The 15,521-nt window shown below is 40.3% G+C and overlaps 1 protein-coding gene across 1 annotated transcript; it reads right to left on the reverse strand.

The window, feature by feature from the left end:
- Nucleotides 1–14,728, reverse strand: LOC306959213 (electrogenic sodium bicarbonate cotransporter 1-like). The gene is made up of 26 exons (XM_079551256.1): nucleotides 14,592–14,728; nucleotides 13,841–14,017; nucleotides 11,362–11,494; nucleotides 10,180–10,340; nucleotides 9,920–10,099; nucleotides 9,662–9,757; nucleotides 9,359–9,435; nucleotides 8,472–8,629; nucleotides 8,289–8,376; nucleotides 7,700–7,854; nucleotides 7,407–7,526; nucleotides 7,156–7,330; nucleotides 6,086–6,219; nucleotides 5,411–5,673; nucleotides 4,922–4,974; nucleotides 4,650–4,835; nucleotides 4,396–4,509; nucleotides 3,740–3,901; nucleotides 3,472–3,650; nucleotides 3,222–3,294; nucleotides 2,857–2,925; nucleotides 2,608–2,781; nucleotides 2,353–2,517; nucleotides 2,168–2,261; nucleotides 694–771; nucleotides 1–599 (listed from the first exon to the last, which is right to left on the reverse strand). Exons 3-25 carry the CDS (start codon nucleotides 11,382–11,384, stop codon nucleotides 728–730), a joined length of 2,943 nt encoding a protein of 980 aa, XP_079407382.1. The 5' UTR covers nucleotides 11,385–11,494; nucleotides 13,841–14,017; nucleotides 14,592–14,728; the 3' UTR covers nucleotides 1–599; nucleotides 694–727.
- Between the last annotated feature and the right edge of the window lie 793 nt (nucleotides 14,729–15,521).

Genomic DNA, 15,521 nt, shown 5'->3' on the forward strand with positions numbered 1-15,521 from the left:
AACATTAATTCAAATGTTGGTTTGTTCTATGCAGGGCCTTTCACCGCAACCCACAAATGATGGAGAGTCACATTACAGAAGCAGCCATGGATCAAACTTCCATAAATAATTGGATTTCCAGCCGTGGCTTCGGACCATATTGAAACAATGTGTTTTGGGGCATAAGTTTACAGTTGCTTCACTGGCTCACAATAGATGCACCGATGCTTTCAGAAGCCGGTCCATAAAGAGTATCTGGCCAGACTGGTCTTCATGAAAATGTAGAACGAGAATGTTCTTCATCAGTTATAAAACCTTACCTTTTCCTGAACAAAAGGTACACAATACACTTCAAATAATAATGATTTAAAAAGTATTCTAAAGCAACATTGTTCTTTTATCCATTTGTTGAATAGACTTTGTACATTCAAATTGTAATTTTAGGAATAAATCACTCTAAATATGATACACACCAAAATGAGTGTTTAGCAAAATGAAATAAATACAATTACTTTCACAGATCATATTCAGAGCCCTTCTTCCCCAACAGTATATTTTCCATGGAATCACAGTATATTTGTATCTGAGGAGAACCTTTGGTATACAAACCCCTGTCGAGACTGGAATACGAAAAAAAAAGAAAGAAAAAAAGATGAGAACAAGTCTTAGATCAGGAAGGCGAAAATCTGAAGGAAAACTCAAGCGGGTACTCACTTACTCGGCCACTGTGGAAGTGTCAAAATAGTGTTCAGCACGCCGAATGAGGGGTAAGGAAAACCTGCGACTCATCTCCTTGGAGAAAGAGAATTAAGATGTTTTTATTGTAATTTCAATAGTTTGAGAAGTATGTCAGCAAAACATGGAGATCCACATTTTCACACCAAGAAAGGTTAACACGGCATGACAGGTGTTAACAATGCTTCTTTTTTTTTTTTTAAATCTTGCACTCAGACGATGGTGAGGGAAGGTGTTTTGTCCAATTTGTAAGTCTAATCAGCAACAAAACTACAAAGGTTCAAATGACGACAGTGGGAACCGTATGTTCACACACTTTATAAAAGACACATTTGCATCTTTTTCTCACTGTCTGACATGAAACCAGAATAAACTTTTTTTTGTTTTTGTTACTTCCTTGGGAGTCAGACGTTTACTGTTACACTATATCTTTGGGAAAGACCAGATGACGATGTCATGTCATTGGAAGCACGAGTCTGGTTCATCCTTAAGTGCAATTTCAAGATGCCTGAAGGTGCCACGTTCACTGGTTCAAACAATGATGGAAATGTCCAATCATCACACAGATCAGAAAGAAGAGGGTCTGTGTCCCAGAGATGAACGTGCTGTGTCTAAAATGTGAATATCAACCCAAGAACAAACGCAAAAGACCTGGTGAAGATGCTGAACCTGGTAAGAGTTTGTCATTATCCAGAGTGAAAAAAGTTCTGTACTGACATGGGCTGAGAGGGAACTCTGCAGGAAGAAGCTTTTCTCCAAAACATCAAAAAGCCAGATTGGAGATTGGGAAAAAAAAAAGGATAAAGACCTTAATTTTTGTTTCGTCAGACATTCTCCAAATATTGAATTTTTTGGCCATAATGACCATCGTCACGTTTGGGGGAAAAATGGGGAATCTTGCAGCCTGATGTGGAAATATTGGAGCAACATCTCAAGACATCAGCCAGGAAGTTAAAGCTTGGGCGCAGATGAGTCCAAATGGACAATTCCCAAAGCATACGGCCAAACTAACGAGTTTTGTAAAAAGTAATATAAAACTGTGTAGAAAATTGTATCTCTCATTCTTCAAAAAATGAGAGATAGAATTTTCTATACATTGCCAGAACTGGCATTTAGAAAAAAAATAGAAATAGTTTTCAAAATTCTAATTGACCTAAAAAAGTAAAAAGCTAATTCTGGTTTCATGTCAGACAGTGAGAGAAAAATGCAAATGTGTCTTTTTATAAAGTGTATGTAAACATCTGGTTCCCTCTGCATACTTCAGAAAGAATATGGATCGTTTAACAGTGTGAAAAACCAAAGCCACAGTGTAGCTCCGGCATCATGGACGTCAAAATAAAAATAAAATGGAAACAATCCAGGAGTAAATACGTATATGGGATGTTGCCTTTGTGCAGAAATTCAAAGCCAAACCAGGGCAAGATCTATGACAAAAACACGTTCTAATACTCACTATCAGAGAATTTATTCTTCAACATGGGCTCCTGCTCCAACATATCCATGGAAATTTTAATACTGGGGATATTTTCATGGTAGGGATAGTCAGACTGTGGGAGGAGGGACAGTGTTAACACAGGATCTACAGGACACTATAAAACTACGTCACATGACAATACATAAGTCACTGTATATACTCACATAATCGATCTCACTATCAATGCTGCCTTTCTTTTTGTTTTTCTTTTTCTTCTCGTCTTCCTTCTTCTTTTTATCCTTTTCTGGGATTACGTCATCAAGGTAACTAAGGTCATGTTGGGAGAAGACATAGTCCATGGCTTTTCGTACTGCAACTAATGCCAGGATCTGTGGACATTTCAGTCGTTAACTTAGGTCCCGGTTATCTGTGCATTGGGCCTGCTCAATGTATCGCCAGCATGTCGCCACATCTCTTACCATGACAGGGAAGATAATGGCAGCAACGGTCGACTTGAGAATCCAGAGCAGAGCTAGACAGAGAGCTTGGATGAAGGTGAAGAGGTGGATTCTTCTCTGTGGTACGTGGCGTAGGTAGATCAGATCCGGCTGATGTTTGGCTGGCATGAGGAGTAGTTGCAGCCGATCCATGAACTGAAAAACACATACACTTTTTCAAGACCTCGTGGTGGGTGTTTTAGGTAAAGGGTCTATGTTGTGCAAACTCACTTGAACGCCGTTAAGAGAGGCTACACCCATGTACAGAAACACCCCATAGAGCACGGGCATTGGGATAAACTGCAGAGAGGAAAATAAGTCAGCTCCTGCAATACTTCGCTGAACACCAGAGGGCGCACCACACCTCTGTTTCCAAGCAGTGACTTCAGCCCAGAATAATTGAGCGTCTAAATACAGTACTTTAATGTAACAAGAGGATCTTAAAGCAAGGGGCACGTTAGAACAGCACATTACTTCTTACAGTTCATAATTAGATAAAAAATGTTTTGTCTGTAAATTAGGATACTCGACAATTACAGGTTTTGCTAATGACACAGACATGAATCCCATGTTTTTCAGTGATTTAGAGGGTTTACCTTCAGGATGGGGGCCATGAAGACGGAGAGTCCAGTGAGAAGGAACACAAAGATTCCAGTGACTCTTTGCTCCCTAGAACACAAGCACAGACTCATCCATGTTGTTCTGTTCACTTTCATTTGTTTAAAACCACAAAACTCTATAAGTTGAATACGTTTTAAAAAAAGAAATGCCAATAAGCACAGAAAACTGTATGTAAGACATGCATCAAGTAATTACAAAATGTATTCTACGGAGATAATAGTTCACCTGACTCCCAGGAACTTCGGCTGCTCCCCGGGCGCTGATGTCTCGGTTTCCATTTTCAGGGAGTCAATGTGGGCAATAGAAATGACAGTGGCAGCCACATACCACGGCAGGCCCATGAATGAGCACACAATCATCAGTATGGCCACCCAGAACAGGTCTAAATGATAACCTGCTCCTTTCTAGAAGAAACAAAAATATACTAGATGTAACTACTGCTTCATATTGTGTAAACAGTTTGTGACATTTCACAATGAAAGAGTAAGCCAACCTTTAGTTTGTGTTCTTTTCTATTGACAATCACAGCAGTAATTTGTTGGTCCATGAAGATCAGAATGGTGACAAGCAGAGCAGGCAATGAGGCTGCCAAGTACACCCACCAAGGATTTCCTCCAAAAGGAGGAACAAACCACCCTCTCTGGGAACTTGTAGGCTGAACACAAAAAGGAAACAGTGAAATAAACGGACAAAGAAATTAACCGCAAAAAAGAAAAAGTACAGTATTTCTTGGTGATTCTAATTTCACTTAAAAACCTTTCTCCTTTTGCCAAGACAATGCTTGCTCTATATCTACAACTATGCCAAGGCCTGTGTTCTCGCATTGCCTGTAATCAAGCCGCGATTCACTGCACATTCCTGTCCTCTCCCTCTAAAAGGTGTCCTAGACCAACGAGAAACATTTGAGCTGAGCAGTCTCAATGAATTTACCTTTTCATTTCAGGTAAGAGGTACAGCTGACTAAGGTGACTACAAAGGGAGCATTATACTGGCATTATCAAGGATTTATAGAGGCTTTCTTCCTGAAACATGGCTCACTGTCAGTGTAATCAGAAGAAGGCACACCTGGCTGGTTTGTTCCTCGTATTATGTAAAACAGGAAAGTAGGACTGAGGACAAGCACATACAATGCTCAATTGTTGTAGATACCTTAAATTCAGTTGGCACAATAAGTTTTGGAGTGTCCACCCCAATAAAGGCATCCACGCCACAGAAGAGAAAAATAGTTAAGATGATGGCAAAGTCACTGATGAGCTTCCGCACCTAAAAAGCAAAAGCACAGTTACATTAGATATTTATTTTTTAAGATCAACAGTTCCTGATGTTGACCTGCTGACTGCACTATACTGACGTTTGTAGAAACGGCGTACTGTCTAACGTTTTCATTTTTTACAAGCACTCACTCTGGTCGGGAAGAAACGACTGAACTTGAACTTCTTCAGACCCATGGAGCAGGTGTAGGTCCCAAAGAATAATATCAAGGACATAAGGGTGATGTCAGGCACATAGCCACAGGTCTCACCAACCAAATGGCCACCATACTGCAAACACTGCGTTCTGGTGAGAGAGTCCCAAGTAGCGTTGAGCGGCTGGGGAAAACGACAAGACGTTTTGTGAATAACAAGGTAAGAGTGCAAATGTTAGTTTGGCTTCAACAAGTTTGAGGAGTACATACCAGATCTGTACTGTTTGTCCAAGAGGTAAGATCAAGGAGTTCTGATGTGTTGCCTAGTAAAGGAAAAAAAAATCCTGTAATCTGCAATATTCATCGGATACTTTTATGACTAAGACGTTTTGGATGCCTGTCAGCGGCTCTTCAAAAAGCAACCCAATATTCAAGTTGGCTTGATGAAAACAGACGTATGCATTATCTGACATGCTACTTGTTCCACTGATTATCTTTGTATATCAGGAAAAGTAGTAAAATATCAACATCTGGATCAGACATTAACAGATGATCAGATGCTAGATCTCATGTGAATTGAGTCCTCATTTAGACCTGATTTAGTCCTGGTTTGGTACTGGTTTAGCCATGGGACTGTCCTCACATCACAGTAAACACTGATTACCAGTTATTTGTGGCTCTTAACAAACACATAGGCATAATTTTGCTAAGAATCAGCAAAAAAACAGATTTTTTACTATTCATTTAAGTATAACCTACCTGCCACACAGTGGCAGCCATACTGCGTGATGAGGTTGGGATCATAGGAAGAGTGAATGGGGTTATGGTGAGCCAGCTTGATCATCTTCTTGAACGCGTCATAAATGAAGATGAAGCTGATGAGAGCAGAGAAGCCTTCCTCGGTAAAGCGAGTGAAGTACTGCACCAGGAAACTGGCATCTGTGGCGACCAGCACCAGACAGAGCAGGGCAGACCACAAACCTATCCACAGCCGAAACTCCAGGTAGTCAAACGCATTATCTCTGAGGAGTCACAAAGGAAGTAGTCAATAATGATCAAACAAAACAGAACAAACTACATTCATATCTATCTGTTTGAATTCTTGCAACTAACTCAGTGTGAGCCAAGTAGCATGGAAGTAGACAATCTTCAGCACAAACATTCCTCGGTCACAGTGCAGAATTAAATGAGTGTGAATTATTGATAAGGGAACATAATCGGCATGGTGTTTGGTAATACAAGTAGACTGTGTCGAAGAAGCAAAGCTATAGAGCTAGAAGTGTGTAATAAATGTAAACATTTGATCGTGTTATGTCTCATGGTTTCAATGTTGACAAGGAAGAAGATATTTCATTCATAAGGTGTATGCAGTTATGTCGTTTGAAACCCACGTTTGAATAAAATGACCTGAAAGACACATACAGGAGGACTCACTTGCTAAAGTTAAACAGGAGTTTTTCAAAGACCAGCACTGGGCCAGTGCTGCTGAGAATGGTGAGAGGCTGTCCCGCCAGCAGACAGAAGACAGTCCCAGTCAGCGCTGTACCCAGGAAACTTTCCAGCACACCCTGCAGCCCACAACATGTACTTTAGAGATTCACACTGCTATGACTTCACAATAAGCATGGCCTTTACAAGTGCCTGAACATAAATGACATAATTGTGCAAACTCTGCAAAAGGCTGTTTATACTGTACACTTTACACAGCTGCTGGTAAGGTCGATCAGGAAAGGCTTGTTTAACCATCCACCCGTGTTTCAAGTGCACAGCTGTCGTGTTCATATTTATTTAAAGCCCATTTCTATGCACTGAAAAAATATTATTATCACCCATCATCAGCGAGTGCAAACTCATTTGCTTTGTGGTTAAGACGAATTGATCAGAGTGAGTCCAGTGAGTGTGTATTTTGGTGTATTTGAAAACAGAGAAGGAGGGCTCTCAAAAACAAGTTGATGATTCAAGTTTTTAAAAATGTCTGAAGTAGACTAAGTGTAGAATTTATTGTAACAGTGTTGTTTTGATTGGTTGTAGGGATGCCCCTCTATGAATGAACGGCAGGATGTTTCAAAAGCTATTGAGGTGGAGGTCAATGGAAATGCAGCCATGACGAGGCGACAGCGGCGGAGTAATCTGCAGTTATTTACAGCCCTGGCAAATCCCTAAGGCCAATGAACGGAGAGTTTGTCACTATAAGCCAGTACAAAGCAGTGGCACATTTCTCAATGGGCCAAACAGTAACTCAAACTAAAGCTGTGGACAGTGTTATTTCCGATGCCAGTACTTGTCATGTAGAAAAAAAACATAAACAATAATGGCATCAAAACTTGGTCTCTAAAGAACGGTACCCAGCCCTACTTCTAACACAACTGTGGAAGTCCCACATATAATGTCATTTGTGCTCATTATGACTAGATACCAATGTGTGCCAGAAATAAAAAGTGGTCATTTTAAACACTAAACAACAAAAAGCTAAACAAAGGAGAGAAACAGGCAAAACTGCGTACCTGCATGTTTTCTGTAGCATCTCCAAGTAATCCTCCGAATGTTATGGCATTGGTGACTGTGCCCAGGTAGATGAACAAGATGGCAGATAGAGACTGAATATGCAACGCATCATAGAAGTCACTCGCAAAAAATGGCAGCTTGCGTTTAACATCCAGGATGAGACCACCACAAAATCTGTAAAACGGGACAAACACATTGATATTTGTTACCCCATACCCTGAAGACATGACTATATGAAGTATATGATTACTTTTTTGTGTACTGCAGCTCTTCTCCAACTTCGTGTCCTCCTCCTCCTGCTCCGTGTCCTGCCTCATGTGGAGCATCACCATTCATTTGAGGGGGGTCTCCTCCTGCATACATGTTCTTTCTGTACACAAAAGTAATTTTCCTTAAATAAATACATAAATCAAAGAACTTTGATACATTACAGTTCATGATGTTGCATTGAATGTAAAAAAATATTGGCAGCAATACAGTTTATCTGCATGGGATACATTTCTGAAGATTTATTATCGGATAAGTCTGGATTATCTCACTGACCTCTTGTCTGATGAGGGCAGAGATTTAGGGGGCTCTATCCTGATGTCCGGGTCCCATTCACCAGGAGGCAGAACAATGACTTCATCAAGAAACTCCTCAATACCAGCAAGCAGGTCCTGTCTGTCTTTTGCTTTGTAGGCAATATCATGAAAAACCTAAGGGGGGAGAAATAATTTACTGAGAAGAACATGAAACTACAGGCAGATCTGGCAACTTAACCCTGTGGACAATAAGAGCTCATATAGTTTTTCATCACGGCAAATAGAAGTGATTCATCAACACTGTGTTTCACTCTGGTGAGTCAAAAAGGAACCACTGGCAACTTATGTGAAATAAAAAGATAAGGGAAAAAAAGGAACCACTATCACCGAAAAGAGTAGAGGAACATTTTAACCTGAAGACATTACAGACTGTAGAACACATTGAGCTTTAGACCGAGGGAACATTAGTAGCTACAAGTAAACTTTCCACCGGATTCTGTATGTTAATCATCTCACAAGTGGGTTTGGACGAGCAAGAATGTGTTTAAACGGTGTATCAAAAGCGCTTTATAAATAAAGTTTGATTGATAGATTGATTGCAAACACACCTCATCTGACATGAGAGTTGCGATGGACCTTCCAATCTCATGATAGGACTTGGCTTTTCCTTTGGGACCCAGTAATACAAAGAGGAACCTTGGGTAGAAAGGAAACACATTATATACATTTACATACAATCTACACATGTATGCAATTAAATCCCTTCACTTTAACATGGTTAGGATGGATACCTTGTGGGAACGGGGACCTCTGTTAAAGCTCCGAGCATGACAGCTTGCTGCAGCCGGACAAATGCCACAAAGGGACTTTCCAGGAAATCCACTTCTCCTACCAGCACATTTGAAGCTTCAGCGTCCCGTGGGAGTTTCTTCATGAACTTGTTCTTAAGCTGACGAATCAAATACAAAAGGTCAAAAATATTAGCTTCAAAAATATGTCGGGCAGCGGTGTGGACAATTATCATTATCATTGTTCAGGGACAAGTTAAAATAAACCCACAATGGTTTTCATTAAGGTGCATTATGCAACTTTTGACGCAGAAAGTTGATATTTGTGCGCATTTGACCTTGTAGTGACCCCGCGGCTGCATGAGTGGTCAGTATGCCGGCTTTACTTTCCATCATGGTGGTCTCTACAACGCTCCAGGATCACTCGTTTTGTAGGTTTTCAGGTGAGAGGCTCCGTCTGCAGTGAAAACCTTTCAAACGATTGATCCTGGAGCGTCCTGGAGACCACCGTGATGGAAAGTAGAGGCGCCATGCTGACCACTCATACAACCGCTGGGAACTACAAGGTCAAACACACACAAATATCAACTTTTTTCCCCACATAAAAAGTTGCGTAATGCACCTTTAAAAAAGCCTGGGTAACCATTTATCCAATTTTGCTGAATCATACAACTTCATTTCGAATTTCAAAACATAAAAAAACAGACAATGAGGAAACTGTTAGTGGTGTATAGGACAAAGATGGCAGGACAGAGAACTTTTGTTACCAATCAGCAGACCAAGCCAAGGACTGACAAAGGTTATTAAAACGACGGTGAATACTGTGTCTTTGTTAATGGAGGCCTTCAGTTCCGCCTGCAGAATAAAAAAATAGCTAAGGATACATTTACCTGATCTTTTTCTGGTTTATCAGAGAAGTCACTCAGGCTGTTGGATGTGAGGTTTCGGTGGGTAGGGGTTGGACTACCTGCAAATATAATGAGAAATGAAATTAATTTGATGAAAAAGCTTTTGGGACAAGTAATGTACAAACAATTTAGACAGAGAAGGGTGTAGAAAACTATGACGAAAGGCCGAAAAGAACAGTAAGGGGACATTAAGGGGACACTTTTGCTCAAATTGTCTGTAGTCTAGAAACCCAGGAATACGACAGAAACACTATTTTTGTTTGGGAATGGTGCAACCTCACTTACAGAGGTATCCCATGCTGGAGCTCCTTATGACCTCCTCACATGGCTCCGCTGATTCTTGGGTGTTTAAACAAGGCACATGCTCATGGGGGTTGCGTGCTACAAGAGGCAAGATGACAGAGGCCCCCGAGGGAGCAGAGAGAGAGGGGAAAAGAAACCAAAGGATTGTGTCGAGGAATTCCCCAAAGTTAGTTCAAGTATAAGAAAATGTACAGGAAAAATAGAAAGTAAAGCGTAAGAAAAGCAGGCTTGTGCATTTACCATTTTCAGGGTTGGAAAACAGTCTACTTGCGCTCGAAACACTTTTGCCAATGTCTGCCAGGGATCGCAAGTTGGATTTCTTGGTTTGATGGCGGTGTTTTCTCAGCAGCGTGTACATGACCTTCTCCTTCAGGTCTGGCTTCAGCTGTCCACACTCAATCTGACTGTCCGTGATCATCTCTGTCAGAAGATTTTTTTTTTTTTTTTTACCAATCAAATCGCATTGCAGAGGATTCTTGTCGAAATTTTGGCCGACATACCGACAACTTGAGGCAACGTTGAGGCTTCCAGGTCTAACAAGATTGTGCCCTTCTCAATGCACGTCTTGAGTTCCATTAGGCTGTGCAGGGACAGCGTCGCCACATGGGGCTTACTCCAGCGTTCCCCACCTTTCTCCACCTTCTCCTCAAACTTGATCCATCTGTATAACAGAGACAAACAGCCCAAAGACCAGGTTTATGTTAAGACCACTTCAGGAAAAGTTCAATGAATCATATTACTTTCTGTATGAAGATGAGGACCGTGCACCAAGTATGTTATGTATATGTTTATACACAGCCCTCCCTCATGGACGGCAGACAAAAGGCGACAAGATGGGTTTCTTGTTTCTTTACTAAACAGTTTGGGGCTGTTGTGACTTGTCTACAGCTCAAATGAGAGGCATGGGGGTAGCATAGAAATGAGAAAATAATTCGGCAGACATGTAAACACACATGTGGCATATAGGCATGTCTTGGCTACATCGGGACAGACGAGACTTTAAGACAAAGGGCTACTCTCTGAGAGCCATGGATGGGGTTTCTCCAAGGGATAAAATGACCCTCTGGCCATGATCCATGCGGCCAGGACTATGTGCCACAGGACAAGGACACACTACTGACCTCCTTTACCTGCTTAAATGACACCATCTTTAACTAGTGAGAGTAACAGTCACTTACAAGCATCTATCTGACCACATTTAACACTTTGGAACAATTCATCACTAATTCATCGCTAATTCACCACTAATTCATCACTGATCTGCACCAAAAAGGCAGTAAATAATTACTTAACAGCAACAACAAAAATAGTTGTTAGTATACTCGATTTTTCAGAGCAGCAATAAACATGGATTAAAAGCCAGATACATCATCATTATCATTATCATTGTTGTTGTTGAAGTAATGCAGTGTACTTCTACTCAAATACTTATGATTGTATACTTATTGAACTGTGGCCTTTCTACAGTGGTCTTTCAAGATTAATATTGCGTGCTGGCCCCAGTTGTGGGTGTCACTTTTACTTCCTGCCTGAATGTAGCGGTTGTTCATATCAGATAAGCACCGGCTGGGTGTTCACTAAGAGGTTTCCTTGTGCGAACAAAAAAAAGGTAACTTTCCTGGACGACTTTGGCAGCACTAAGTGCAGCATTAGATGCCATAGGGGTTACCCTGGTACATTACCTGGCCGTCTCCTTCCACTCCATCTCTTGCCCGTCCACAGACAGGAGTTCATCCAGCTCAGTGAAGAGCTGTGGAGGTGGTGGGCCATCATCCTCTTCCCCCAGGATAAACCTGATTCTCTCCGCTGGAGAAACTGCAAGAAAAGGAGAAGCCATTCAAGTAACACTGTATGACAACATGTATTATTATAACTATTATAATTATTAATGACTTATTATTTATATTGCACGTTACATTTCCAGAAATGTCCTCCGCTTGAAAAGGCCAGGTATTCTATAGATGAACTGCTTTAGTTTAGTTTAATCTTTATTTAAGGGACAATTGTACTGAGGCATTAAAGCTGCACTCAGCTCTGTCTTTTGGATATAGGTGGAGTAGTGATTATGTAATGGGACCTTGGGACCTAGAGATACAATAAAAGCAAATGAATGACTAATCAAGATTGAACAGCCTTTGTTCTCTAGATAATTTTAGATATTAGAAATAAAAGTAGTTTAATAAAACATTTATGGATCCAAAGAAATGTAAAAACAATGTGCAACTTCATAGTAGTTCTTTCTCGTGTTCCAACTCTATTACAACCTGAAAAGTAAACTGCTGCTTGCAGTACATTTCCAAAGTATCACAGTTTAAGGCTGTACATAATGTGTTCTTCATTGAAGAAACGACTTGTTAGTCCTTCCTAGAAGGTTGTGCAACTCATAGGTGATGAGACAAAGTGCAACGTAAGTGGTCAGGAACATGGCTATTTCCATTCCTCGACAAGATGCCAATAACCTTTTAATCCTCACACAGTGAGGCTTTATTTACGCAGCTTGTTACAGATATAGTTGGACATGTTCTGCTGCAGCAGAAGAAAAACCCTGTCAGGTATAGAAATAGTTGAGATTAGAGACTTAAAGCCAAAATCAGAATGTCGTAACTGAAGTTCTACACATTTGTAAAGCACTCATTGCAGTGAACTCAAAACATAAACAGGCACAAACGTTGCCCATAGCCAGTGGGTCTTTTCCTTTTTAGTTACACACTTGCAGAACCTGACTTTAGTTTTTACTTGGTGCTTTCCACAACACACTGTGCACTTTCAGCCTCACGACTGTTATCAATGAAAACCACGCTTTTGTTGTAGTAACACACAGTGCATAAGTGGACAGCTTCACAGTGCCTGGTAGAATAAACAGAATTATGGAGTTTCATAGAGAGGGCAAAACAGCATGAAGCTAGAAGGCTCTAATCACCTTTGGCTACACCTGTGTTTTGAGTTGGGTCTATGTCGTCTGGCTCCTGTCGCTACCCACACGTCAAAATGTCACGTTTAGCATAGAGTAGTGAAGGTACCACACGTACCACTCGACCACACTGGCAGCGCCAGACTATTTGGGATACTGGTATTTTGTCCTTGGTGGGAACTATTGTCATGATAAAACTTACTACAAGTTACTGCAAAACCTACAACCTGAGACAAATCAGTTCTGCTCAGATGTCCTTGTGTGAAGATGCCGGATGTGTTTCAATTACAACAGGAAATATTGACTGAACACCATGAATTGATAAGTAATAAATAAGGCACAACATATGCAGTAACTCTTATCAGTGCACGCCACCAAATAATGACTAAGCAAGCAGGGCCCTTTGCACATGAGTGTAACAAAGCAGGATTACAGTGTTAGTGAGATAGCAACATGAAGAGGATTACTTCGGCCGGTCTTGTCTGCTGCAGTCACATAGTATTACTATGATGGACTAATGACTATTACTGACTAGTACAAAACTTAATTGAGTGCCACAGCAGCACAGCAAGTGTATTTCCATCATATACTAAAGATTCATGGCCACGGTCATTATTACTGTAAAGAGACAAACTGAGCTAAATACATTTTATATTCTACATATTTTTACTTCACGTCCGCCTAAAACTTTTCAAACAACTCTATTGTCATGGAGTGGCTCACTGAGCAGCCTTTACCATCATTTTTGCTCTACACTTAAAATCATTGATAACTACATAACATTACATCTTAAACAGTGTGCAATGGTTCTGAATGCAGCTCTAGGCTCAGGCTAAGAATTCAAATGTTATTACAAGCCCCGTTTGCTCCGTTTCTAGAACAAAACCTTCGCATGTTCAAGGTTATGACAGAGCTAAGATATCCAAGGACTCATCCTTCTCTAGAAACATCACGGGATTAATAGTGGTATCATGTTACTTTATAAGGAATATAAGACAACATCTGTTGTGCTTTCCAATTGTAAGTCTGCCATATCACGTGTAAATGTGATTTACACTTTGCTTGCATACTAGTATATTTCCCACTACTTTTAAGCACTGCATAAAAGACAAAAAAGGAGTGTAATTTTCAGATTAACATGCAAGTCTCTATTGCTTGTATCAAATCTGTTAATTAATGGGTTGTGCTTCTAGATTCTTGTTTGGCCCTGAACCAGCTCTGCTTGGGAATGTGAATGCACTGATACTCACTGAGTGGTTTGAGGATACTTGAAACACAATCGTCTGCATTGTCCACATCTGACTTGTAACCCTCTGTGCTGTGCTCAGTCTTCTCCTTCTTCTCTTTGTGGCTGGACTTACGCCGGTGGTGTCTCCTCCGGCGGTAGCTCTTAGGAACATGCACACCAATGTACACAGTATGGTGACCTGTCCAACAAAGCACACTTCAGCTCAGGTCATGTGGATCAGAAGTGCCGGCAAACATATTCCTTAAAGTGCCAGAATAGTCAGTGTCAAAAACAAAGCCTTTTGTTATGAAGCAAGAACATTTTTGGACGTATTGCACTAAGCAAAACTACTGAGTGATACGCCCCATACAATACAATGGAGACTCATCAATCAGACAGAGCAGTAAAATGAAGTACTTCCTAGAGGCTCATACAGGAAATGATGACTAAATGTTGGGAGGTCATAAGTGAAGATAAACCTGTATAAATGGACTAATCAGAAAGTCAGCCAAAGCAATACACAAAGTTGTTCACGTGACAGCTTCAATATGTTCCACATTGTTATATATATATATATATATATATATGTGTGTATATATGTGTGTATATATATATATATATATATATATATATATATATGTATATATGTGTATATATATATGTGTATATATATATGTATATATATATATATATATATATATATATATATATTTTTAAGATACTTAAAAGTATCAAAGTTCTGATTTGGTTAACTCCCATAGCTTTATACACACCTTCTACCTCTTCTTCATCACAGACATGCTTGACAAAAGCTGCTCCTCTGTCCAAAACGGCTTCATCCTCCACTCTGTATGAAAATCACAAAGACCACTTGAAACGTTTGTCCTTTTGAAAGATAATGATATAAATCAGCATTGCTTAGAAAGTTTGAACTGTATGTTCACCAGCCTCTTCAAGAGCTCTCACCAGTAACGTTTGTGAAGAAGCATCACTGGTGTGAGCTGTTAAAAGAGTTGGTGAGCAGACAGTTGTGCTGATTCGTTATTTTCTTCATTATTACTTTTTGAGCGAGCACACTGGCTTAGGACCGGTGGATGTGCGTGTCTACACCTATTCATTGCTTCTAAAGTTCAAATCAAACTAACCAACTGAAATAACTGAAAAAGCAAACTCTGGTTTAAAGAAAGGCGGATAAAGGCATGTGCTGTAAAATAAACACAACCAGGAAGGAAACAACATCTGTATTTCCCCAAGTGACTCATTATCTTGTCTCTATTGAACAGCAGTTCTAAAGTTTGGGACATTTTTTACACTTCTAATCCAATTCCAATCCAAGCAATTGCAGGGCTCTGCACAGGTGGCATATTCAGCTTAAAGTTTTCTTTTGGCTCTAGTTTATATCAATGTAACGTTTGAAATGTTTTTCACTGTTAACTGTGCAAGTATAAAATGTGCTGTCCAAGCACATGTCTGCAGCACAGTGCCAGCTCATGTTGCACATACTGCTTACACAGGACAGACACAGAGATGTATCTCTATTGGACTGTGAATAATCTTGTTCCTATAGGAATCTGACCATTCACTTGCAGGTTTTATCTTTTTAATCTTCAGATCATTCAGATTAATAAATAAGAGACTGCACCGCACAGATCCAGATCATCTCGAACTCCGGGTGCTCCTGCTTGACCTCATGGCACTAAAGC

The sequence above is a fragment of the Gobius niger genome (assembly GCF_951799975.1).
Source record: "Gobius niger genome assembly, chromosome: 2".
In the NCBI taxonomy this organism is placed as follows: Eukaryota; Metazoa; Chordata; class Actinopteri; order Gobiiformes; family Gobiidae; genus Gobius; species Gobius niger.